The sequence below is a fragment of the Zonotrichia albicollis genome, chromosome Z (genome assembly GCF_047830755.1).
Source record: "Zonotrichia albicollis isolate bZonAlb1 chromosome Z, bZonAlb1.hap1, whole genome shotgun sequence".
NCBI classification, from domain to species: Eukaryota; Metazoa; Chordata; class Aves; order Passeriformes; family Passerellidae; genus Zonotrichia; species Zonotrichia albicollis.
This window is the reverse complement of record NC_133860.1, coordinates 6,385,537-6,412,709: the sequence shown is the minus strand read 5'-3', so window position 1 is coordinate 6,412,709 and position 27,173 is coordinate 6,385,537. Positions and strand designations below refer to the sequence as shown.

At 41.4% G+C, this 27,173-nt stretch overlaps 1 protein-coding gene across 2 annotated transcripts; it reads right to left on the bottom strand.

Moving 5' to 3' along the window:
• Positions 1 to 4,929: 4,929 nt before the first annotated feature.
• Positions 4,930 to 18,398, bottom strand: LOC141727045 (protein ERGIC-53-like). 2 transcript variants are annotated; one of them, XM_074532535.1, is made up of 13 exons: positions 18,173 to 18,398; positions 17,209 to 17,363; positions 17,018 to 17,125; positions 16,490 to 16,551; positions 15,672 to 15,771; positions 14,419 to 14,542; positions 14,007 to 14,065; positions 13,296 to 13,428; positions 12,289 to 12,485; positions 12,113 to 12,183; positions 9,771 to 9,921; positions 8,950 to 9,071; positions 4,930 to 7,822 (listed from the first exon to the last, which is right to left on the bottom strand). In XM_074532535.1, exons 1-13 carry the CDS (start codon positions 18,357 to 18,359, stop codon positions 7,786 to 7,788), a joined length of 1,506 nt encoding a protein of 501 aa, XP_074388636.1. In that variant the 5' UTR covers positions 18,360 to 18,398; the 3' UTR covers positions 4,930 to 7,785. The 2 variants fall into 2 exon arrangements, with proteins under 2 accessions (XP_074388636.1, XP_074388637.1); XM_074532536.1 differs by having other exon boundaries at positions 12,289 to 12,482; positions 18,173 to 18,397.
• Between the last annotated feature and the right edge of the window lie 8,775 nt (positions 18,399 to 27,173).

The following is a 27,173-nucleotide window of genomic DNA, read 5'->3' as shown; positions in this document are numbered from 1 at the left end:
ATATGCCAACATCTTCCCAGTAGTGACAGATCAGAGCAAATGTGTGATCCGAACCCCTGGAAAGAGTACTCTGTCCTGTATTACCTCTCTGCTCCCCATGGCAGAAGCCTACAAAATAACACAATAATTTTAAAAATTATTTGAAATGTGTTGCTTGAAGCTTTTACTTTCAATATTTTGGTTTTCCTGAAAATATTTGACAGTGCCAAGATCACTAAAGAAAAAAGAATAGGCAGTTTAAAATTGGTTGAAATTTGGCCTCTGGACTAGAAGAGCTCATGAGCTACAGGCTTACCTTGGGCAGTCTGTACTTTTCTCTCAGGTGAACCCTCAGAACAGCTCGCTCTGCTTTTTTCTGTGCAAATGCTGCATCTCTTTCCATCCTGGAAATCAGAAAAAAATGTTCCCTCAAGATGCTAATTAAAACAATCTTTTGAACTAAACCAGTTGCTTGGCTGCAAAAAGCCACACATGGGAGTTATTCCCCAAGATAAGTAACTTGTCCAAAGGCAAAAAAGGAGCAATAGCAATAAAGTGATGCCAAAGGGCCACACTTCCTGTGCTCCTGTTACTGTGAATTTTCCTCGTCTTTCTTTGTGCATTATTTGTTTCATAAGAGCAATGAATTCTGAAGCTTCCCTGTATGGAAGAGCACTGACTTAATCTGTGATTTTATAAAATGTTTTCCTTAGATTTAAGAACTGGTCTGCACCATTTTTTATTTTGGATTACATATGCATTTATTTGCAAAATGTGTCTCCTCAAAGATTTTTGGCAACATGTTTCAGTATAGGTATTCTGGCATGTAAAAGCTACTTCCAAAATGAAATACTACTTTTCCTCTGCTTCCAAAATGAGTGTTTGGATTTCTCTCCCTCTAAGAACAAAACCCCCACAAACAAATCTAAAATCTGAGAAGTGCCCAAAGCCTGGTTGGTTACTGGTTCTAAACTGCCTGAGCACAAGTTCAGCAGGGCATATTTACTCTTCTGGTCTCCACTCCTGCACAGCTGAGCGCTGGGCAAAATCCGTGGGGCCTTGGAACAGGAGCGTGCCCTGCCCATGGCAGCGCCTTCTGACACAGCACCACACCTCACCCAGAGATGATTTTTTCTCTCAGAGTTTCAAACTGTCCTTGAATACGGGGGTATTCCTGCCCTGCTTCCTCAGTACATTCCGCAGGGATAGGACACATGCCCCACTTAAAACAGTACACAAGTAATTCTTTTCCCAGGCATTTCCCTATCCCAGGAATCCTGTGCTTCTTCTCAGTCTCGCTGAAGCAGCTTCCTGCCAGCAGGTGGTCATTTCTTTTTTAGATATCGCTTGACAAAAGGCAGAGCAAAACATTCTGTACTTTTTTTCCAGACCAAAGGAGACCTCTTCAGGGCTTCCTGATTGAAATGTCGGATGCTAAATACAGACCTGGATACCTCAAATTCCATCAGTCATTAACCTGGCACCTATAATCATCTTACAAGAAGGATTTACACAACCATTATGTAATTGACCATTAGAGGAACAGATGCATTTGAGATTTAAAAGTCAATCGTTTTATTTATAATTATGCATGGTTTGAACTCCTACACACGCCAAGTCTTCCATTTTACTTGTTTTCATAAACACAGCAATTGATAAAGATTGTCTTTACGGACAAAATTAAGACTTAATTGGTTTTAAAGTTCTGCTTTATTTAGTAGATCTTAGGAAAAAAAAAAATTAACCATCTTAAACCATTGCTCAAGATAAATGAGCACTCGGTACTTTTTCTGGTCTGCCATAATAAATGTGGACAATGAAATATTACATATTGAAAGTGTACTCCACGTGGAGTTCTAGAACAAGTCATATACAGTAGAGAATTAAATCCTGCACTACAAGCATCTTGGAAAATGTTTCTAGATAAATTAACATCACCTAGGAATGAGTCCAGCATATCAAGCTGTGGAGAGAGCAGGAAAGCATAGGAGAGAGTTACAAGATGGGGGACAGGGGGGGCAGGAAGAGGAAATGTAATATTTTACCATATTTCCAACTGGGGAACTTTTTTTTTGGAAAGTCTTTCTAGCAAAGATTCATCTACTTTTTTTTAAAAAATATTGAAGAGCAGCATGTTTGGCTTTTTCTTGGGTTATTTTTATGTGCACATAGTTACCAAGAATCAGCCCCATACTCATAATAAGGGAACAGGTACTCACTTCTCCTCAACCATTTGCTTTTGATATTCCTCATACTCCTCTCTGGTCATTCCTGCAGCTGCTGCTGGATCAGAAGGGGTGCTTTCTTCTTTGCTTTCGTCCCCTCCACCTCCAAGTCCCAAATTCTTTACCTGGTTGCTCAACATACTTTTCATTAGAAAGGCCATCTTCTCAAAAAAAGGAAAAAAACCAAAAAACCAAAAAAAAAAAAAAGAAAAAAGAAAAAAAAAGGAGCTATAAGAAAACAACTCCAAGAAAGCCAAACAGAAAATGTTTTCAAACACAACAGTTGTAAGCGAGAGAGTTTCTACAGCCACATCAGCTCTTCAAGGGCACAGTGCTAGTGAAACGTGAATGCCAAAACCAGTTTGTCAGCCATAATCTGGATTAAAGAAAGAACTCCTTAATATATAGAGGCAGATGGTTCAGATTACTCCAAAAAAATCATTAGATGCAACTACCTACTTTTTCCATTAATACTTTAAGCTAATTGTACACACACAAAAATCAATTGTAGTGTGCAATAGCATTTTGACATCTTCAGTCTTGAAGTTTGCTCTCACTTTCACAGAGATCACAACATTCCCTGGATCTGAATTTAAAACCTGCCTGACTCAATAGCCTTAAGAAAACAGCAAAATTCAGGCTACTGAGCGGAAAGCCCTCAGATCTGAGATTTGAAAACTTGAATTCTTCATTAAGCCAAACCCCTTATTCTTTTTATCCATGAATATTTTATCCCACTGGACAGAAATATTTTGTGTGGTTTTTCTTCAGCCCCTCATTTCCTCTGCAGATGAATGAGGCATCACTGTTATGCTTGCTTTATTTCAAGGAAGTAACCCCAAAGAAAGCAAGTCAGATCTTCCTAGTGTACTTTCTTCTGGGTTTCTGTCCGTTCTTCCCCAGGCTGTCTCCATCTAGACCCCTGCTTTGGTGCTGCATAAAACACCTGCTGTTTGTAATCCTAACTGCTGATAAAGGGTGAAAAACCTGAATCTGTGTGCCAGAAAACAGTATGGATACCTTTTGGGTCTCGATTGTTTCTGTTGGTCCTTGTCTTCCTAACCTTTAGTCACATCGTTACCCTCACCAGCTCTACTCAGGCGAAGATTTCCAGGATCTGCTACCTAGGTCATAGTCTATTTTGAGAAAGAAAATCACCTGCTAGGTTTCCAAAGTTCGTGAGTTTGGGTTTTGAGCATTTATCCTACTGCAATGACTGAACGTGCCTTAATGCAACATTCTGGAATTTTGATTATCTAAATGGTTCTCCCAGCAGTCTCATCATTTCGATGAGAACTGAGAGATGGGAGGATTCCAATTTCCCTAATGCCTTAATCTATATTACAGCCTTTCTAATTAAAGCAGACCTATTACTATTAAAAAATAGAGCAAAAACAAAAACAAAACATCACGAAAAAAAGCCACCAAAAAAACCCCAAAACCAAACCAAAAAACCCCAAAGCCAAACAACCAGAAAAAAACCACCACAGGACATTCTGAAATCCTGGATTATTAGAGACTGAACAAGAAACTCTTTCTTTTTGAAACTATCACTCAGAATTGTGAATTCCAAGTAACAACTACTTCATCTTTATTTAAAATTCTCCTAGCTGGAACTTTGTAAACACTGATTTTTCCAGTGTTAGGTCTCAAGGGTCTTCTCCAAGTGTATGGAAAGTGGTACCTGTTAAGCTTTGTGCTGTTGGGCTTTACTGAAAAGAAGCTTCCCTGACTTTGCTGTAGGCTTTGATCCCTCTAGAAATGTTTCTAACATAATTTTGTGCCTAGAACTGATGCTTTCACAGGATTGAGAAAGGCGAGGACTGGCTTGGGGAGAGACTGCTAAGAGGTCTTGCCCTCCAGCTCTCAGCTTCACAGTCAGCAAAAGGCTTTCCCACGTTGAGATCAAAGATAACAAAGAGGGCTTCAAAAGCTACTGGGCCTATTGGAGCTGCTGAGAAACGCAGGAGAGCCTGGTGACAAAAGGCACAGCTCAGCCCAGAGGGATTCTGCCCCAGGCAGGTGCTCTATTGCCGTTCAGACACTTACTGCTTTTTGTTGATGGCAGCAGCCCCAGGCTTCAGGAGAACATGCAAAACAGCCGCTAAGTACACATGCTGTCACTTCCTTTGCTTTAAATCTATGTCTTTTCCTTCTAGTTTAAGCAAAATCAAAATTAAAGACTGTTCCTCTTGTATCTGATGAAAGTGGGTGATATATAAAAGCCTGTGTTCCACACCCAAGGAACACACAGATCTCTAAATCCTGCACAGAATTCAGCCTTGAAACAGGCAAATTCCAGAGGCCAGCCCAAAAATGACATCCAAACTCCCAATCTTTTCTAGATTCTTTGTTCCTATCAGTCACATAAGGCAAAAATATTTATGTGTTCTTGAAAGAACCAGGACTCTGCCCCTGCTTCATCCCTCTACCAAGAGGATGTAGCCATTTGTAGCAGCTGGACCATCAGAAATAAGTGGTTTAGGGTTTTGTCACCTAGAATAGATTAAATTCAAGATTCCTGTCCTCCACTTCCTAAAAAACTTGCTCCTAGCTGGGAAAAGGTCACAGAGGGAATTCAGACTCAAAATGCCATTAACTCCCCAGTGTTAGGTAGAACTAAACCCAGATCTGTTAGTGTTCTGACTCTGAACTGAGGGTAAAGAATATTTCAAATACACTTGCTTAGATTTCATGCACATGTACCAAATGAAAAGAAAAAGGCTTACTAAAAATATGCACCTTTATTCAAATAAGGTTATCTCTGAACTCCAAGTATCAATTTACATCAGTCAGAAACAAACATGAAACTGTCAGCCGTTTGAATTTAAAATAATGAAAAGGAAAAAAAATTGACATTTTTTGGTGTTACAGTCATCGATCATTGAGAAAGGTCAGATTTTCTTCCCACAGAAGTTACAAACCAGAGCAATTAATTTACAAACCGTAAACCAGGTCATTTACAAACCATATTGCGCATTTGACTTGTGAAAGATTCAGGGGTGACCATGTGTTTCATAAACCCCCACCGGTGCAATCCCATTATTTTGTCATTGCCAAATATTTGCACTTATTACCCACGATTCAAATATAACCTGTTCTCCCTAATACTGTCCAACTGCATTCTGCATCTTTTCCTCCTAGCTGTGAAACCTTACTGGATAAGAATCAAACACATTGTCACTGCTGAAAGACACCTAGCAGGAGGCTACATTGACTGAAAAATGTTCTTAGAATCCTAATTTGTTGCTATCCCTTCAAGAACAGACAGGACCAAAGTTGAGCTGGGCAGCTGGGAGTTTTCTTTTGATCCAGCGAGTTCTGGAAGCTCCAAGGGAGACAGCTGTGAGATGAATCACGAAGCAAAGTCCCCATTTTCTGGTGTCCCATATCAGACCCTCTGTTCCCTGCCACCACAGAAGTTCTCTCACGGCGTGTGGGAGCCACGTCTGACCCAGCAGGCTCCTCCTGAAACAGAAGGCTCCAAGCTTCTTTCTAGACATCGCCCCAAGCTGCTCTTCTTTCTAACAGACAAACAGAAGGGGCTGCTCCAGCTTTAAATCAAAAGAATGGGTGGGTAAATTCACAGTAACAAAAATCCAGGCTCATTCCAATGGACACATCAGAACTGCCCCTCATTCTGCCAGATATATATCAAAATACTTTCTGCATAAGGGGTTTTGCAAAGCCTGCTGTGACAGCAGTTCTGTTTGGATGCTGCGTTGATGCAAGAAGGTCTGCAACTGAAAGGAAACACCACTGTACAATTTCAGAACCATTTAAGAAAATATAGTAAGTTTCATTACAAGAGTCCGCGTTGTAATAGCTTAGACTCAAGGCACCTGGAAATATTTGCTGGTGTTGAAAGAACCGAAGAGATAAATTCCAGTGGGTTATTCTGCTTTATCTGAAAAGTTGTTTATTCATTGATTAGCCTGAGGCAGTAGTTTTTCTCATTAGTACAGCAAAATCTGCTCAAATTTAGAAATGAATCTATAAAGCTATACCGCTTGGAGTATCCTCCATACTGCAGATGTGTTAATTGGTGTAGCCAGTGTCATTTTCTTAGTATACACAGACATTCACTTTTTGGACACTGTACTTAAAGTAACAAAATAGATTGCATAGATTTATCATTTCTCCAAACTGACAGGCACGATACTGAAGTGTTCTTCATTACAGTGAATTTGGCAGCACGTGTTGCACTCCAAGGGAGCAGACTGCAGAAATGCAATAGGAGTAGTCATATTACAGATCATTTTTTGCAGATTCAGATAAACAAATTAACAGTTCTAAGTGAAATATCCTGATGCATTTGTGTATTTTATAGAATTTAGGAAACCACAGAAATACTTATTCTAATTCTACATACAACTCAAGGACAAAGTTACCACAGATATGTAAACAAGGCAAAAATCAATTAATTTCACATTCCTAAGTTGGGCCCTCTGCTTTCTTTCTTTCTTTCCTGAAGCAAATGTTCACTTGATAAGCAGTATCAAAATCACATGTTCAGTCTTACGCTTTTGATATCCAAACAGGAATTGACACAAAACACTGGTTCTACAGATTGACAAACATGTCTGAAGCGAGTTTGTAAAGAAATGGGTTAACACTCAATAGCTGCAGTTTACAATACTCACCATGCCAAGATTTAAACCAAAGCATCTGTACTTGATACATGAAAGACACAAGACAGCTTTAGAAAAGTAAAGACAAATTCACACACTAAATACATCCTTGATACAATCAGACTGGAAGATGGATAAAACAATCACCTTTGTTGGGAAAGTTCCACAAATCTCCCCAAAAAATTACAGACAGACTTGAAACCATGAAGAAAGAAATCAGCCCCACAACATACTTGAAGAAACTACTTTATCACATTTTTTCTCACTGCCCAAAATCAAACTGCAAAACAGGGAGAGAAGCCTTTCTTTGCATGTTCTGTAGAATTGTTTTTTTACATCAAGTATCAAGAGTCAGGATCTTAAAGGCCTGTCTTTGTGTCCACATATTAAAAAGGGTTTAAATAAGAATTAACTAAAATATTCCTATACTGTTAAATCCAAGTGGTAAACAAATAAAATGTCTATAATAAATTTTTACCCACTAAAAAAACCCAAATCCCACAGAAGAATGGTTCTTTGAGGTCTGGGATTTTTTACCTTCTTTTTATTTTCTTTTTTTTTTTTTTTTAACTGCTATGTCAGGACACTTAGTAGCAAGTTTTCTGCACAAATCACCCATCTGCAATTCACACTCTGAACAAACACCAAGCCTGGGTGTTTCAACTCCTCCTCCGGAATCTTAACAAAAGCAGAGGAATGGGGAGTTTGCCTTTCAGTATTTGTGAAAAAGTCAGCTGAAAACACAGACAGGGTGCACAGTCTTACCCCATCCGGCATTTGCTCCCTGTTTTTAGCATCAACACTTTAAATGGGAACTCATTTTATTTAACAAAATTCAATAATTTATAATATTGAAGTATATCCAACACTAAAATTTCCCTCATTTACAGAAGTGTAGAATTTTCTGTGCATACAGACTGGTGTTATGTACACACAAACGGAAAGGGTCATCAAAAGAACTTTTTGGCTGCTGCTTCTTGTTGGCTCCTGAAAGAAAAGGCAGAAAATAATTCTTCAAGTATTTTTAATTTGAAACTAGCTAACTGCTTTACGTTTTCATTTATTTGAAGATTAGGAGATTCCATTCCTTATTAATAGAGACTTAGAGAAAATACAAGTCATATCACAAAAACAGAATTTTTTTCTATAAACAAAGACACAGGTAGCATCACTGTACTTCCAATTTTGCATCAGACACAAAAGGAAAAAAAAAAACAAAACAACCCCACAAAAACAAACAAACTGACTTTTAAAATACTCTCGAACATTTTCTGAAGCTTCTCAGTATCTGATTTGCCTAAATATCAGGGAAAGAATTGACTTTAAGTGGGATTTCCTTTTACCCTCTGGCACAGATCATTAGTTTTCTTAGTGGCTACAGACACTGTGAATCAACCACATCCAGGTGCTGGAATTACAAAAGCATCACAAAGAACTGCAGGGGACCAGCTCCTTGTTTGTCTTGGAAATCATTCCAGCTCATGGCAAAAATACTACCAAGCATGGAGGTTTTCCTTTTCATCAATGCGAGTAGAATTCAACATTATGACATCTCAAGGAGGGGGAAGAGAAGAGAAAGACCATCCCAATGAAAAGAAAAAAGGAAAAGGAAAAGACAAAAGAAAAAAACAAAAAAAAAAAAAAAAGAAAAACAAAAGAAAAAGAAAAAAAAAACCAAAAAAAAAAGAAAAAAAAAAACCAAAAGAAAAAACAAAAGAAAAAACAAAAGAAAAAACAAAAGCAAAGCAAAGCAAAGGACACAACAGTCAGGCTGAACCAGGTCAGGTTCCCACTTGATACATGGTGGGTGAATGGGGATAGAATAAACTTCATTGTGATAATCCAGCATTTCCAGTGGGTTCTGGAAATGGTAAATTTTGCATTCTCAGAGGTTTTGAAGGCGTGACCAGTTCAAACCCCATGTGACCCCATCTGAATTCAGCGTGGACCCCGTTTGGAGCGGAAGATTGAACTGGAGACCTCCCAAGGTCTCTTCCAATCGGAATGATTGCTTGCTTTAACAAGATTAACACAATGATACCATTCCAATGACATTATCAGTCAGCAGTTCTAAAACTATTTGCCCTGCTGTCTTTAAGCCACACGAGACTTACCTGTACATTACATAACCAATGAACAACACAGTTTGCACTGCCACAAATACGAAGAAATGCATTGTAGATAAGCAGGATGGAAATGGTGGCAACTCTGGACACTTTTGTTTCTCACCGGATGGCTAAAAAGCAAGAAAAGAGCAAACAAGACATCCCATCAGAAGACTTAAAAAACAAGGGCTTTGCAATGTGATGTAAAAATCAGAAAAGATGGAGAGAAACTACAGTACTCTGAAAAAATAATCTTACTATTCATCTCACTCTCTCCTCCCACCTTTTACACTTCTCAGACAAATTGCCTGATGTTAAATTGAGGTTTACATGGGAAAGAATACATAAATATGGTAAATTAATCAAGGACCTTCTATAGATCATAAGCTAATTCAGCTTAACTGCTACCTAGGCTAGACTAAGGTACTGCTGAATGTGAACACAGTCATTTTTTTGCATTAAGAAGCCTTAAGCAGAGCCTGCCTGAGTTTTCCCTGATTAAAGCTCTCCCTTGTGTGCAGAAGCACCACAGAATCTCCTCTGTATAGAGCTGCTAAGTAGGGGGGAAACACAAAAAAAAAAGCACCTAGAAAACCTAATTGCTTGACCTTGTTTCCACAGGAAATTAGACTAAAAATCATGCTCTTTGTGCAAAACTTCTCATCAAGACCCAGATCATGCAGTTAGGTCAAGGCAGCATAGTTTTAGTGCAGCAGCTTAATGAAGGATTAATTGCTCCCTAAATTGCATGCTGGCTCTCCCTAGCTTTTCACTAGGAGCCAGAGAAAGCCGTGTTACACTCACACTTACACTCCCAGCACATAAATTACCGTGTTGCGCTGCACCAAGTGCTCTATGTCCCTCTTCACCACGTGAAGGTGTTCTTTGATGTCGTTGAAGTGCTGGGTTGTTTCATAGACTCCTGCAGCGCCAGGGTGCTGAGCCCCACTGATGGAGCTCAGAGCGTCAGTCACAGAGCTTCTGAAACAAGACAAACAGCAACCCAGCTTTCATCACACACCAGCTTTTCTACAAACAGCAGCTACTCTGGACAGCTTTCAGCTCATTAGAATTAGGCTGAAATACATAACTGCACCAAAAGGCAGCAAATGCTACTGGCTTTCTAGAATACCTCTCAAGAAATAATCCTTTAGTCAAAGTACGACTTTTAAAAATCGCTCATTGTGCAGACAGCTGCCATTTGCAGAGTGCCCCATCTCTCAGTCACGCTGACAATAAGAACTAGCAAATATTCTGTTGCCAGACATCTGCTTTGCCTGCTGAGGGCTACAGAACAAGAGTTCTGTCTGGCGCTGGCCAGGGCTCTAGGATCAGCAGAGTTTAATGCAATCTTTGCAGAAACCCAAAAGCTGTTTGAAAAATAAATAAATAAATAAATAAATAAAATCAGTCATGTAAGAAATAAAAACAAGGAAGAGGCTTTAGGGATAAGAAAAGATTTAGATACATCCTTGTTTCGTGATTACCATTTATACGAGGAACTCAATTCCCATATGCATTGTCAAAATACTTAATATTATCTTATTGTGAATTCATTTTCCTTCTACAACAAATGAAATTAAATCCAGAAAAAGTTGAGGTTTCATAACTAATTTGGTTTGAAGTAAACTAGTCAATGAAAGAAAAAAACCATAATCTCTAATCAATATGTTTATATAATTTTCCCCTACTGTGTTCTTTCTTTTGAGTTGCAAAGAGGATTATTCTACAGCTAAAATATTTATCATGTGAATGATAATCTCTTCATTATTAACAGAATAGACAATCAAAATGTATGCCTTTGGATTTCTTTTTAATTTACTTAAAACTTTCCATTTGGTCGAGATGGAACCACACTTCAATGCTTTCATGGAGCACTCCTAACTCTCTGTAGAGTGGTCAGCAATTTTTCATTTACCTGGACTTGCAATTAGTGTGACAGTGATAATTTTAGAAGTAAATTTCTCACTGGAAGGTTTTACCTTAAATAACCTGTCATGCCCACTGCCTCATAACCACTGACAGTAATTCAGTCTTTCCACACACCTCACAGTGTTGTTATAACACAAGTGGGACACTCCCTTGGTTCTTCTGCCTCCTAACAGAACCGTCTCTACATAATGAACAGAAATCTGCACACCCACCTTCCCCCAGACCAATCCAGACTTTGTTAAAAGCAAAATAACTTCCCTTAATAGACACGCCTGTATCAAATTGAATTTCTATTGACTTTTGCATTAATAACACCCTGCTGACAGTTTCTATTGTAGGAACATGCAAGATTCTTCTGTAATCAGGTGATTAAGAAATCCACAATCTTGCCAAGAAAATTACTTGGCCCCTAAGTCCTTTTCCTGCGGGATGACAAGCGATGCACAGAGGGGCTGTTTATTTCTCTCTCTAAATAAAGCATTTCTTTAATCTAAGAAAAGTATTAAGATGATGTTACGCAAACTGTGAGCTGGTAAGTAGTCACTAAAAGGGCAGACTGCCCATGTTAACAAGAAAATCTAATTTGCTTGCAAGGTATAAAGATTTGTCAAGAATATTAACATAAAAGCTTCTGTGGAAGAACAAGTGCAAAAATGGAAGCACTCTAATCTTTATTCTACAAAAAACTGACCTACTTAGATAAATCACAGGAGCTGCCCTTAAACTAATATGGGGGTGGGGGAAGCACAACTGAAGGAATTGTTTTTCTCCTTATTTTTTTAAATACAAGGTAAGTAATGCTATGTTTTAGCTGCTGCAAATGAAGGGCTAAACCAGCTTAAAGCTATTCCTGATTAAGACAGCAACAGTAAAACATCTTAAAGGGAGTACTGAGACACCCCCATCAAACAAAAGCATCTTCACAGATCTATTTTAGCAGTATAGCACGTTCTAGATAAGGGGCTTACTTCATTGTTTTTAAAGGGGCTGAACTAAGCTGTTGAATTCCATTATATAAATAATGGAATTTCATTATAAAAAAGAGACAAATTAGGGCTCTTGGCAATCGTTGGGGCATGAACTGACTTTATTACAGAAATTAAATATATGCAGGGAGTCTTCACTAAGGAACTGACACAAACGTCAAGTCTGTCAATACTGTCTCACTGAAATAATACAGAGGATTTAAATGGAAATCATAAAATTCAAACCACAGCCATAATATTTGGAAGGTGTTTACCTCATTTCCTTTACTTGTCTAATGACCTCTTCTTGGGTTTTCACAACTGTCTCTATCTCTTGCTGGAAAACCTGGTAGGGGCAGGGGGGAAAAAAGATCAACATATCTTGGAAAAAAAAAATTAATCCCACAGCTGGAATCAGGCTGGGCTCTGAATCACCATGGGGTTTATTTACCTGTCCCTGCTGACCTGGAGACCCAGCTCCTCTTTTGGCAATCTCTTCTGTGACTGCAGAGACATATTTCCTCTGCTCGTCCAGAATCATGTCCAGCTGTCTGTTAAGCTGTTTGATTTCCAGGTGAATTCGATTTTGCCCCTCAAAGATTTGCCTCAGTTCACGATCACTCACAGTTTCAAAAACATCATCTGCTGCTAAGAAAAAACACAGGGGCTTTTTACACATGTGCACATACATCCCTCACAAGTTGCACTGGATCATTCTCCTTGCTCCCTTAACATATTCACATCCATCTACCTTCTCCCACAACTTCACCATCCCAACGTCCATAAGACTCTGTGGCAAAGGGATTATTTCCTATCAAAGAAAGGCTGAACCATATCTCAAAAATACAGATCAAAATAACTTACAGGACCTTTAGAACATAATGTCATAATGTATCACTGTGCAATAAAGATGACAACCTGAAATTTCACCTCTAGCTGCCCAAAGTACATTCCCAGTGTATTTGCAGTCACATACAGCTATTAAAATCCACAGAAGTAACAAATGGCTTCCATTATATTTTCAAATAATCGGGTTCTTGTCTGCCCAGCATTAGGCAAGCATTAAAAAGCTTTTCCATGGTAAGCACATGTTCCAAGATATGCACAGGCCACCTTTAAAAAAGTTTTCTACGAATGTGCAGAAACAGACCAAAAAGATGTCCTTTAAATAATGAAAAAGGCCATGCTGCCTTAATCACCACCTTACAGAGATGCATAACCTCCTCCCCCTTCTGCTGTTCATAATTCCCACCATGTTTCCAGTTGTTCATTTTGTTCTCAATACAGGCACCACCAAGATAACTTCAGAAACAGGAAACAAATTACAGTAAAGATTTTAAAATAATGTAAGTGACATCAGTGGGAGCTTAGCAAGATCAGCCAGAGTATCCCTAGTTCAGAACATCCTGGAAAACAAATGTTTTCCTGGACAACTGAAAAATAGCTCAAATAACTTGCCTGGCTGTCCTTGCACATCAGGATGTTCCCTTTGAAATTCTTCCTTCTTCTTATCCAATTCTTGCTGAAAGTGTTCAAACTCTTCTTGATACTTCTCTTTATCTTTCTGAGGGATTTCTGCATCTGGTGTTGGCTTTAAAACATTATCAGAGGGAAGGGCACGTGTGAGATTTTTTCATGTTCTCCCCCACTCTTAACACAACTGACTCTCCTGGTCAGATTTCAGAAGTGAACACCAAACAAAATTACTGCAGCACATTCATACATTCAGCTGAAGTGGAAAATCACACATTCCCATGTAGATCCAATAGAAAATTTTCCCAATACAAAATGAAAACAAGTTTAACAAGGTAAAATGCTGTTTAGCAGTACGGAATCATCCTAGAAGCAGGGAAAGTTGAAAGTGACAACAAATATTTGCCCACTTCCAAAAGAAAATGTACTTTATAATACTGCATAGTTTGATTTAACATCATGAGTTTTGTTGCTTCAGTGGTGGTTCCAGAATCCTGGTCTTGAGAACATTAATGACAATATTACTGAAACATTACAATACTAGTTCAATTTTTCTAAACCACAGCACAGTCACATGCCAAAATTGTGAGACAGGAATGCCACGTATGACTTAAGAGGAAATACCATAATTTGGCGCTGCACATACAATAATATGTATAATAAAATATTTTACTAATCATGCATAAAAATTCTTACTGCTTCTTTCCCAGGTTCAGTCAGCTGGAAGGTCAGAAATGACAGCACATCATGGTCATCTGTATTCAACAAACAAAAAATAAAAACACCTTACAAATGTGTCTAACTCCCAAGCCAACCTTCCACTTGCAAAGGATCTTCAAAAAACTGCATCCTCACAAGTGTTTGTGCAGTGGGGAATGAGAATCTACAGGGGCTTTGTCAGGAAAAAATGAAAATTCTTTAGCTGCAGCAAGGAAAAGTCCAAAGCATGTAAGTAATTTGGGACTGCAAGAGGGTTCATTACATCCCCATGGTCAAAACTTAGTATAATGGATCAACATGAGTAGTAAAAACCCAACCACCCAACCAAACTTTCTTGCAAGCCTTACAAGTCCCCACAGCATCTGCCATAATTTTTTATGTTTTCTACCTGCAAGTCCCCCTGTGGCTGCAGATATTCCAAAGTACCCTTGTGATGGCAACACCATATCTTCCACTTTGGCACAAAACTCGTAGTCCTCTTTATCCGGAGTAAAGCCATTATTAATTAATACCTAAAAGGACAAACACTTATGATTTTCACCACATTTTTGTGTTAATTTTTTTGTCAGTTCGCAGTAATGATCACAAAATACAACTTTATTGGGTAACTCAACTCATAAAAAACTATTTATGTTTGAAAGAGACATTTTACCAACATTTTACATAAGCATTCTATTTGCAAAAGTCCACATCCTAAGAAAGTTCTGGGCAACACAGAACTGATCTACACCAGTCATCCCTTGCAGTTGTGATTCAAAGCTTCAGGAGATTCTGCATCCCCAGAGAAAGAGAGAACTGCAAAGTTCAGCAGCCACATCTGGGACACAGGAGCTCCCACAGGAGGCATCAGGCCCCAGGTGAGAACAGAGCAGCCTTGGAGGCTGAAGTTTAACTTTCATTCAGGAGTGACATGCAGCTTTTCCCATGACAACACAGTACAAGGTCTGCCCTCTTCTAGGTACAGTCATGTTTACTTTTAGAGAAACTTCTACTACAAAATGATAGCTCTGCACTTTATGGCTGCTACCTGTGAATATACGAACAGCACCTTTCCAGAAGGGATCAGGTGCCAACAAACACACACTCTGTAGCTTTCACAACCTGGCACCACATTAGTATTTTTCTCTCCTTACCTAGAAGGAATTCACAATCAGCTAGTATTCAGAGAAGCCTTAAAGACCCCCTTATACCAATGGGTTTTAGTCTTTAGTCTTGAAAGCCCCTATTTCTTGGAGGTGAGAAGCCCCAAGTAGAAAATTTAAATCTACTGTTGAATAGTTTTAGGTTTTTAGCCACATTTCAAGAACTTCTGGTTCAAAAATCAGCTATAAAACCCTCTGCAACTCTGCAACAATTAGCTTAAGAAATACCAAGCTCAGGAGCAGCTCAATCACCGGTAGCTAAAACAGACCCTGGCTTTGGGACACCTCTCCAGGCAAGTCCAGAGCAACAGAAGGGTTTGAGCACATCATGAGTGTGTTTGCACAACTGCCTCCTAAGTCACATCAGAAAAATCAGCAATACCTGCATTGCAATGCAGCTAAAACGCTGGAAATGACATATTTGTTGCAACTCTGGGAAAATCCAGTCTCACATTTAAGAAGCTGAGAAAAACAAGTAATTGTGTTATTTGGGACTCACAGTCAGTGTTTTTTGGTAGTAGGTGATCTTGACTCGCACAGGATAGGGCTTGTTCCGAAAGTCCCTCTGACAGGATGCCAGGGCTTGCGTGGATCCATCGCTGTGCAAAAAGAGAACATCCATACAACTCTGTGTTATCATTAATCAACTGGGAAAAAAAAAGTGTCTGACTCTCACTAAGCAAGCTCAGCACAGTTTTTCAATCTGCAAACTTTTCCAGGCTGTTCTGCAATTGCACTGAGCTTTCTGCAGGGATCTCCAGTACTGACTGCATGCTGTACTCAGGGCACAATGCAGAGGGAATGCAGCAATGGGGAGGTCTGTTTTCTGAGATACATCCTAAGATACAATTTTTAGATATATTCATGCATCCAGGAACCTAGATGGAAATAACTGCACCGACTGAGCTAGACACCTCTCCTCTCTGAAATCCAAAAAGGCGTCCAATTGTGCTGCTGATAAACAATCGGAAACCAAAATTAATCCAACTAATTTAACAGCAATTTGCTTTCAGTCAGTCACTTCTGCCAATTATTAGCTGTGTGTGGAGGAACCCCATAAGCAATAGTCTGTACTGTACCTGTATTCATCTGAGTTCACCCATCCCAAAGGGCATATGCCAATAAAATATCCATCAGTTGCCAATTTCTCTGCTGTTACTGCCAAAGCAGTGTTTTAACAAATAAAAACCCTCAAATGTAAAGGAACCAACAAAGTTTTGTATGAAAGAAGCCTTTATAATGCTTCTCAAAGGGTTTCATGGAACAATTCATCATTCAAAAGCAAGCATTCAGCAATAACGCTGAAAATAAACTTACTTCTGATGGTCATACAGCAGCTTTCCATTGTTGCCTACCACAATCACTCCGGGATTGTTTTTCTAGGGAAAGAAATGGCACACAAATGGATTAGTTTAATGTGAAGGGAAATATCAGCAACATCTGTGAAAGCCTTCTGCTAAAATCAGTCCAAAACACCTACAAGCGAGCCAAAGTTATGCAGGGAAAGCAAAAACACCCAAGCAGACCTACTACGTATTGTTTAAGTTTCAGGATCATTCTGGACTGGAAAATTGAGAACTGAATACAGCAACTGTCATCCTCATCAGCTACAAAATCTTTGCTGCTGAGCTGCCTCAAAGCAGACTTCTCCCAAGAAAAAGAGCATCTCTGAAGACACACATAGAAATTGGTGTTTCCAGTGGAAGGGAAACCTGACTGTTTTATTTTAGCCCTTTGAAGTGAAAGAGGGGAAGAGTAAGAAAACAACATCCTAGTTTCTTCCTCAACAGGCAGAAAAACAAATTAATTTGTCATCTTTGCTGCAAGAGTTTCCTTCCAACCAACCTTCCCATCATTGTCAAATGAATCAAAGAAAATTCCAACACCGTTCCATTTATCAGCTGCCCCGAAAACAGGACCTTCCAAGCCTTGCTCTTCTGTAAACCAGATTGCCTACGAAGAAAGCAAAAAGTCGTAAGTCAAGATTCACTTTTAAAGCACATTTGTTCTTCTCAGTTACATTAAACCGCTCCTACCAATCCATCAGCTCCAATGCGGCCTCTTCCTGTAACTCGAAAGGTCACTTCCACTTCCCAGTATTCAAATATTGATTTGTTTTTTGTCCACACGGAGCCCTTCTGGCTTTTCAAGGAGGTTGTTATACGGATCTGATCTGCACTTGGGATGGCATCTGTAAAGAAAACAACATGTTCTAACTTTCTGCTTAGCAGTACAAAAGAACGACAGGTATACATTCAGAGAGAGATTCATTTGCTTGCATTAGAGAACATTACTTTTAGGGATTATTTTCTTGAAAAAGAGGAGGGGAAAACTCATCTATAGGCAGTTGCCTTCATGTCACTTGCATCATGACGTCAAGTAAAAAAAAAAGGTACATTTGAGAATTAAGCAGTAGCAACTAAGTTAAAGTCTGACAAAAACCAAAACCACAGCAAAATAACAGCAGAAGTTTTGCAGAGAAACTGTGAAGATGGAACTGTAAATGTCAACACATTTCACAAGGGGGGACACTCAGGAAAGGCAACGAGCCTTTGGGAGCACCATGGAAGCCTTAACCCAGAGCGCACAGAAACAAACGTTCTTCAACCAAGTCCTATTTGCATTTCGAGCTTTGAGACGCCGAAAGCCAGCGGTTTGTGCGGCAGCAGGGCCCGGGCCGAGCTGGAGCGCGGCAGCAGTGACACATCAGCACTTCCCGGCAGCGCCGCCAGTGCCCTCCCCGGGCCCGCGGCCGCCGCACCACGAGCCCATCGGGCCATGGGCGCCTTCGCACCTGCGGGCGGGCCCGGGCACCTCCTCGCCGCCGCCGCATCTCCCCTGCGCCTCCCGTGCCACGTGGAGCCCGAGGGCACGGCCGGCACCCACGGCCAGCTTCGCCCGCGGCTTCTCCCCGAGAGCCCGCGTCCCCCGAGCGGACCCTGCCGCCTCCACCCCGGGAACGCCGGTGGCCCGGCCCCGGCACCCCCGCCCGGCACTTACTGCCCGTGTGCACCCAGAACGGCACCGTGCCGTCCGCCTGCACCAGGTGCGGCCCTTTGAAGCTGTACTTGTACTCGAAGCGCCGATGCGGCGCAGCCGCCGCGCTCTCCGTGGCCTGTGCACCGGAGAGCGCCGGGCGGCCGAGGGCGAGCAGGAGCAGCACCAGCGGGGCGAGCGGCGCCGCCATCTTGGCCGAGCTGCGGGGCAATGGACAAGGCCAGCGGGGCGGCCCCTGATTGGCCGAGCGCGGGGGCGGGCACGTGAGGGGCGGGGGGAGAGGCGGGACCGCGGTGAGGGCGGGGAGAGGGCTGGGCTGAGGGCGGGGAGAGGGCGGGGAGAGGGCGGGGAGAGGGCGGGGAGAGGGCGGGGCACCGGGGCGGGTACCGGGCACCGGGGCGGGTACCGGGCACCGTGCACGATCGGAGCGTGGCCCCGATCCCGATCCCTCCTGGTGAATTTCCGAGCAGCCCTGGGTCCGAGGGGCCGTGCGCTGTGAGCTGGGGCGCGGGTCAGCCGCGTTCGTGCGGCCTCTCAGGCAGCTGCGAGCCGCTAACGGTGCACAGAATGTCTGAAAGATCAATACGCCGTTCGTTCTCCTCAATGTTACTTCCTTAGCAAAGACGGCGCATCCACCAGCGCTTTTCGGTTCATTTGCAGAGCAGTCGGAAGTCCCGCAGGAAAATGCACGCTGTTCCTCCCAACATGCGAGACCGGCCTTCCGCAAGGCGAGCAAGCCAAAGCTCAGATGACAGGCCCGCGCCAGCCGTGAGCGGTGACAGCGGTGACAGGTGGGGACAGCCCCGACACTGCCCCGATGGAAACACGGCTGGTGTCGGTGCGCAACGTCACACAGCGGGGCAGGGCTTGTCAAACCGAGAGTTAAACCAAGCGCTGAACCAACAGTTAAGAGCTTCCTTTTCCATTCTCCTCGTTTTCAGCCTGTCTCACTGCCTTATTGGAGAAGAAAATACTCATCAGGAGTGTTTTTCAGTTTCTTTACACCCTTGGGTTTTGTTCTGCATTTTTCATACCCATTTGATTCTGACATCCCTTCTTTTCCTCTTAATCTGCAAGTATGCCCCATCTAAGACTCAGTAAGTAGGTTCAGAGCCTGCTAAAAAAGAGGACGACCTTGGAGGCATTTGGGAGAGATTAAGTTATTTTTCTAAAATGGCACACATTTCCTTCAGCTTGGGTGAAAGTAAAACCTTGCATTCTCACTTTCAGCTACACAAAGGAGTAAGCAAATATATGACCAGATGAAACTTGGCAAGCAAAATGTTTCTGAGATAAATTTTAGAATGTCTACATATAAATATATTGAGGATTCTTGAGCAGTTAACACTTGTTTCTATAGAGAAAGAAGTGCTTGACGTTTTGTTTTATATAATGTCTTCCATCCATCAGTATTCTAAACCATCCCTGATTTATGAATCTATTTTGCATTTTTTAGAGCATATATGTGGGAGATGTCATGGGAATTGGGAGTCTCTTCTTGGCAGCTTTCTAGACACAGAAAACTCAGCTGTTTTTCTGTTCTTTAAAGATCTAGAAAGTAATTTTTTCCAGTAAAATTCTGGAATTACTTCAGGGGATAAAATGGTGTGTGCCTCAGAGGTCCAAGCAGGGCAGCATGAGGCCCTCTCCTGTCTGCTTCCTCCATTTGCCGGTAGCCTCAGAATTAATGCCTATGAAATACCAGAACCACGCTGAAGGAGACTAGAAAGCCAAAAGCTCAAGCCTTGAAACAATTCCCTCTTACCCACTGACCCACACGTGTGAGAGCAGGCTGAAATTTTGCCATTTAGAGGCATTGGCGTAGACACTGTCTTAGCAATTGTGCATGGAGGATTTGTAAAACCTCCTTTGAAAATGGAAACTCCTTTAAAAGTCTTCTTCCCAGGCACAGAAAGCTGCCCTCCAATCCACTGTGACATGCAGGAAAACATCCAGAGACTCCCAAAATTATAGATATTAGCAGTTTAGACTCTTCAGGGTAAGTCTCTTCAAATTGTTTTGCTACATGAGCTCACTAGAGGAAACAAAAATGTTTCCTATTTGTAAGAACTTTTTGAATTCTGTCCTGAAAATTACATTTGAATTCAAACCCAGTAACAGGGAAATGAAGGCTCAGCAAAGAGAACAGAAAATGGGCCACTGGATTGGATTGACAGGAACTGCCTGCACTGGCAATTTGATAATCTGTATAATCATAATTCTGTACAATCATAACAAATGAAATACCTTCATTGTCTCAAATTCTGCCTGGAAGTAGCTAGTATAATTTCTCTATCATTATTCTTATAAAAATGCCATGATATTTCCCATAGGTCTTGTCAGGGAAGTCAAAACCCCTGTGAACATGCAGTAGCTACAAATCTCTCTTTCAGCCTCCAGAGCTCTGAGCATTTGGACACCTTAACAAGCCCACACTGGAAAGGGCAGAGGAGAAAAAAGGAAAACAAATGAGGCTCCAGTGAGTGAACTTCTAAAAAGTGTGGGGAGAATCACTGCTTATGCTAATAAACTTTTGAGGTATCTTGAGTTGAACTTGAGGATTTTGAGCAGGAATGCAAGACCTGTCTGGTCTCCTCCCATCTCAGTGACCAGTCCGTGATTTTTATAAATATCCCTGAAGGCAAGCCTTTGCACACAGGCAGAGTTATTTTCTGTGTCACAATAGATGGGAATGCTGAAACAGACTGGGTTTTTTGCCCTGGCTGTGCTTTAATATATGTGCAGTTAATTAAATGCTGTGTGGAAGTCACAATGGATTTTACTTTTGGGTTTTCCTGAGACCATGCCTTAGCATTTGAGCCTTATCTCAGCTTTATAAAGCCACTCATTGAAGCCAAAGACTCACTGTCCTTGAGTTGCCCCGGGTAACAATGGATAGGGAAAGCCCTGGGCATCTTAGAGAGCATTACTTTTTCTCGTTATTTCTGTTTATCAAATCAGTGAAGGGAAGGTGGGCTTTCAGTAATTTTAAGCCACTCTTCAACAACCAGCCCGATTTAATCGCAACTCCAAGACATCTGGAAGTAACAATTTTTCTTTTTAGAATAATAAAATTATTAAGTTTGGAAAAGACCTCTAAGATCATCAATCCAGCCTTTAAAAAATCTTTTTTTTTTTTTTTTTTTGACAGAAGAATTTCTTAAGATGTATCACAATTAAAAAAAGACAATATATTGAGCCCTGTTTTTCTGTGCTTCATCTCCCTGTCACAGCCTTGCGGATTCTCCCTTGCTCCTCCTCCTAGGCCAGCAATCTGTGTGTGAAAGTGTATTATTTAATTTCAATTACAATGTTAATTACAGAAGACAAGTGGTTACTGAATCTTGCACCGTAATTAATCAACCTGATATTTACTTACTCCGTTGCTCACGCGGGATTAAGCTGGGTCTGGACAAGCAGGGCAAGGAAAGTGAGTGACAGGAGCATTATCATGGCACACTGCCTCCCATTGGGAAAGTTCATCTTCCTTCTGAAAGAGACGCCTTCAGGGATCATGGAATTTGAATTCCCTGTGAATTTGGTGTCATCTTAGCTTGACCAGCTCTGGAAGAACATATTAACCTCCTCTTGTGATTTTCAGAAAACCATTCTAATTTAGCAAGTAATTAAGGGTCACATGTAGGATAAAGAGCTAGATAAGCTTGGATTACGCACAGGAAGCTTTGTTTCCAAGGCAACCCGAGCAGAGGGGGTGTTAATGCTGAGGTCAGGCACTTAATGAACTGGGAATGGTTTCTGGCTGCAAAATGTATTCGAACCGGGCATGGCGAACTAACAACTGCATTACCATTTAATGATTTGATGAGAGAAAACAAATGCCTACAGGGCTACTTATCGGGCAAATACTGCAGAAAAAGCTTACAGGCGGTGCCACCGTTCTGCTAAGCGAGGTCAGGAGAAGTGCAAAGCGATGACGCTTGACAAGCCCGAAATACTGCGGTCAGCACGGATGGATTTGGTGGCTTCCCAGTGCGAAGGTGTCGCGGTGTGCGTCAGCTGCCGCTGCTGACACGCTCAGCCCGTGCTGCGCTCTGTGCCTACCCAGGCTGGCGCTGCCCGCAGCCTGTGGCATCGCCCTGCGCGATTTAGCGCGCTGCAAAGCGACACAGCTCTTCCTAGGGCTCCGGACGCAATCCACTCCTGGGACTTGAGATCTGGGAATTAATCCCTCGGGGCATTTGACAGGGCAAACCTCACACACAAATACCATGCGCATGGATAAAGTGGCCAAACAGCTCATCTCTAGCAAAATAGATGGATTTAGTAAAACACGGTAATGTTTTCAAAAATTATTCTTGCATTGTTTTGTTCTGTACGCTTAAGGAACAGCTGGGAATGAGATTGCTGTGCTTGAAGGATATTAGAGAGTACAGAAACTGGAGATGAGCCGTTAAGTACCTGCCGCTTTCTCAGTTAGCTTGGGCCTTTAGCTCTGTGAGAGAAAGAATTGCACAGGCATTTTTCAGAGCTTCCTTTAAAACAAGCAGGCATTCTCTGCTTTTTGGGACAATCGGGATATTCTGTAAGGCTGGGGTGTTCTTGTGGAACACAAGCACCTCTAATTTTGTGCCACGCTTTTTCGAAATATGTGGATGCATAAATCACGGCAATTTTAGAGGCCAGCTGATCTCTTTCTTCTGTGTAGCCTTGGAATAAAAGCAGGTGATTTTACGTTAGGCCACCTGTTTGCACAGTGGAATTGAAACACTCTGCTCTTTCAAACAGGAACTGCAGGACTTTCAGTTAAGGGTGACTGTGCTGAAGGTGAGCTGGCAAAACCTGAGCTGCTCACAATGGTAAAAAACAAACCAACACACAAAAAAGCCACCAAACAAAAAAAAACCCAAACCAAGCTAACGAACAAACATCCAGAAGGGAATTTACCTTCTTTGCTCACAGGTAGACAGAAGAAAAAAAAAAAAAACCTTAAAAAAGTAATAGCCTTAAATAAGTTAAAAGTTTGAACAGCGGCAAGGAGAATTTATGCAAAATATTAGGGGATATTTTGCTTTTCTTCCAACTGCCAAATACCTGGCGAGAGGGCCAACAAGGCTGTAGCCTTTCTACACAGGACTTTTGAGGATGCCATCACATGTTTTTTGGTTGATATTTCTTTGAGACACAAATTGATAATTATTCCTGGATCAAGGCTAAATCTTACAAATAACAGCTGGGCATCAATTAAAGGGCATCATGCCTTCCACAGCCCACTTCATAAAAAAGGCTAGATTTCAAAAGCATGCATCAATTGGGTGTTAATTCCACTAAAGGAACTGCAAAGAGCTTAACGTGCTTGGCAAAATCAAATGCCTTCATCCAACTATGGCCTGTAGAAGGTTCAAGGTGACAATTACCGGTTTGATGGCGACCAGAGTCAGGCCATCTGAGATGGAATCAAGCTGCAACATCTTCACTTTCCTCTTCAGTGAGAGACCCCCTTCTAACATGTCCTTCTGTGGTGGTGGGTGGCTCTTTTTAAATTGAATTTTATTAAAATGAACAATTGGGCCATTCATGTTTATCTCGAACAGGGATGAGCTGAACAGATTTTAAACCATCTAAACCTCTTTGAACATTAGGAGTTGTCAAATTTAGAATCTCTTTAATAGAATGACCCAGAAGTGAGCCATAAAAACCGTGTGAGCATCCCTGACTGAACTTTGGCTTCCGGGCTGCAGGCTCTGGATGAACTGCCCATGTGATTCTCAGCACAGCTTGAACCACCCAATTTCTCACTGCTGCCTCTCTTCTGGTTGTGTGACAAGTCCCTGTCACTTGTCAGATGTCTCCCCCAGACTCACCTCTGCTACACTTTTGTTATCTCCCTTGTTTTATCTCCCATCCCTACCTTTGCTGATTTCTTTCTCCAGCACATTTCTCTCTGTGCTGACTCTAGGTCTTCCCTCAGCTCTGCCCAAGTTTCCATGTCCTTGTTGTTTCTCTAAAGCATGTCCCAGTCTCAGTGGGGAGGGCAATATAGGGCATGATCCCTAATGCATCTCTTGATGAACAGAGAACCATCCAGATAATTCCTTTTGCAGTGCAAGCACATCACTGCCACTTGTCTCTATTTCTGTATGTGAGCAGGAAGGAGTTCTCAGTGGGTTTGCTAACCAAAGGAATAAGCATGGGGAAGTCCCCTTCAGCTGAGTTTTACTGAGAAGAAACCCGTGGAACCCAAGGGAGAAGAGACCACTGACACACCCGCACCAAATTCTTTGCTGTCACCCCTTGTGTTTTTTGCCTGCAAATGAAATTTGTAAACATATTAAACATCACCCCATGTGAATTCTTACCAAACTAACATTTCTAGAGTGACCAAAACTGAGGAAAAGCCATTTTCAGACTATGAGAGGACTTGCCAGCCTCTCCTCTGCTGCTTGCTTGCTTTCTCCAGCTTTACTGATGTCAGCGATTGCTGGATACACTGCCATCTGCCTCCTCTCCTGCAGGGATAGCTGCCAAATTCCCTCTGAGGTCAAAGATGAGGATTATTGGCCCCTGATGGTAGGAGCCACAGATGACATGGCCTGAAAATGCAGCCAGGTCCCAGCAGAAACAAACGAAAGATGCTCCACTCTAGCAAAGGCAGTGCTGATTACAGAGGTGATTTGGCTCGAGGCACTCCAGGAGCTTTGCAGCCACTGAATTGCTCTCTGCGCCTGCAGGAAAATGCAGGGTTTACCAGTTTTGCATCTTTCTTGGCTGTTTTATAGCTATGGCTGGATGGCTATGGGCACCTGTTTGGAGAAACTGGTTGTAACTTTGTTCTCTAGGAAATGTTTTTCTAACAGCCAGCAAGAGATCCCTCGTTTTCCTGACAACCAAAAGAAAATAAGCGACCACGCATTAAAGTGGAAAGAGTCCAGTTCAGAATGTGAATAGAGCTACAAGTTATCAAGCATAAACACAAACCCAAAGAACTCGCTGTTTGTATACTGATTGAGATTTCTATACACAGGTTAAAAAAAAAAAAAAAAAAAAAAGGAGGAGCCCTGACACTTTGTTACTCATCTACGTAAATAGATAATCAAAATTGTCTCAACTGAAAAGTTCATTGTCTTCTTGAGCTGACTGGAGGAGTCTCAGCTCCACTTCCATCTTTTCATCCAATAGGAAACGGCTTAGCTGCTGGATTTTGAAGAATTTTGAGAGTTGACTGTTTGTCCTGAGCCCGTGCCAGAGATTCCAGACCTGTCATCATAGGGCAGCCTCTTCCTGGAGGCCTATAAGTGTTGCTTACTTGGACAAACAGCCTGGAAAAGCATCCTGTGCCCACGTGTGTGCCTAGATTCGATATAAAGAAATTCAGAAACAGCAGAGGACTGTGTTTAACACAGAGATTTGCAGTGTCACCTTCAAAATTATTGAATTTTGCTCACAGAATTATTTCTGAGTCATGTCAGGCAACACCAACAATACAGCAAGGCCTTTTTGTACTCTCCATTGGCACTCAGAATACTCTCAGTAGCTGGGAACTACAGAATTGGTCTTGAAAACCAGGAGCTGGTATCAACCCACCTAGAGAATACATGGAAAATACAGCGTTTAATGTCATGCTAACCCTTTTTTAGGAAATGCATTTGCATATGGCAAAGGCAGGAGCTCAGGTTTAATACTCTGATGGCAGAACTTTCAATTAAACAAAAAAAGAAAAAAAGAGAAAAAACAAAGAGAATTCCAAGGATGCTGGCCAAAGTGTGGGCATTCATTTAGTGCTGGAATTGTCCCTTTCTCTCCCAAAACTCAAACCTTCATAGCTATTTCCTTCATGCAGTTGTTTCCCTTCTCGGTTTAGTTTCGAACCACAGCAGTTGGTTTGGGTTTTGAGGATGGTTGGTTTTGGTGAAATGGTTTTGGTTGTGGGGTTTTTTTGGTGTTTTTTGGGTTTTTTTAATTTTTTTTGGTGTGGCGCTTTTTTGGTTTTGTTTTTTTTTTTTTTTGTTTTTTTTGCTAAGCCCTCATTAACTCCACTCACGCTGTCTTACTCAGTTTGCCAGTGGTTAAGTAGTGCTTTTTTTAAAAAGCAACCAATTAGCACCTCATCAGCTTCAATTAGAGGAGACAAAAGCAGTGTAAAGATAACTCAATGAGAGGGGGTGGCACAACATCATGTAATCACTTAAGACAGCGGTGAGCATTCACTGTACTGGTTGTGCCAGGCTGGGCCCATTCACCTTTTCCTGCTTCTTTCTGGATGCATTTAAGACTTTTTTTTTTCTTTTTTTTTTTCTTTTTCTTTTTTTTTTTTTTTTTCTGGGAAGCCAGGCCTCCCAGGAGTCTCAGAGTCTGTCATTCAGGGCTACCTGTTTACAGCTCAGCGACCAGAAGGACCTAAACAATCCTATATTGTACGCCCAGTGCTTCCTTAAACTTAGGCCTCTACAAAGGCATGTTTTCAGAAGCTGGGCAGAATAAGTTAAAGGCTGGCTTTATACTCATTAAGTGTTCTGCTTGTACTGTCTTCTAATTACATGGCAGGGCAACAATGTCTTTTTTTTTTTTTGTCAATGGCGTTCTTTGGAGCAGTTAATTTGGTGCCTGTACTAAATGCCCCCAAACATTAATTAGTGTGGAAGGAACCCTAATTTCCTCGGCAGCTTTCCTCTCCATTTACTTCCCTTGTTTTCACATAGGCTTGGATGAGCCTCTATAATGAAATTACCTCATTAATGCCTTTATTCTTTCAAAGTAATTCATTCAAGATCTACCATTTAGTTTTAATTTGATGCCGTCAAAAGCAAAAGGTGCATTCATGTCTTTGATTAGTGCATTTTTTTCCTCTCTAAAGAGTGGACAGATTTAAATTATTAAGATGGCAAGTAGTGAGTTATAATTGGATACAAGCAGCACTTCAGTGAATATTAAATGCTTTCAAAGCCTGGCCTATCTGCTCTGCTGACTATTAACTGTGTCCAGTGAGTTCTTCTGTGGGGTTTGAATTAACGGCACATTAGCTACTGTGAGGCAAATGAAGTTTAAT

Bases quoted from the DNA above. Each gene is read 5' to 3' on its own strand.
- LOC141727045 (XM_074532535.1), bottom strand. From the start codon at position 18,359: ATGGCGGCGCCGCTCGCCCCGCTGGTGCTGCTCCTGCTCGCCCTCGGC. The intron at 13,429-14,006 runs GTAAGAATTTTT...AATGTTTTAAAG, and splicing joins CTGAACCTGGGAAAGAAGCA to CCAACACCAGATGCAGAAAT. The intron at 7,823-8,949 runs GTAAGTCTCGTG...CTTTTCTTTCAG, and splicing joins ATTGGTTATGTAATGTACAG to GAGCCAACAAGAAGCAGCAG.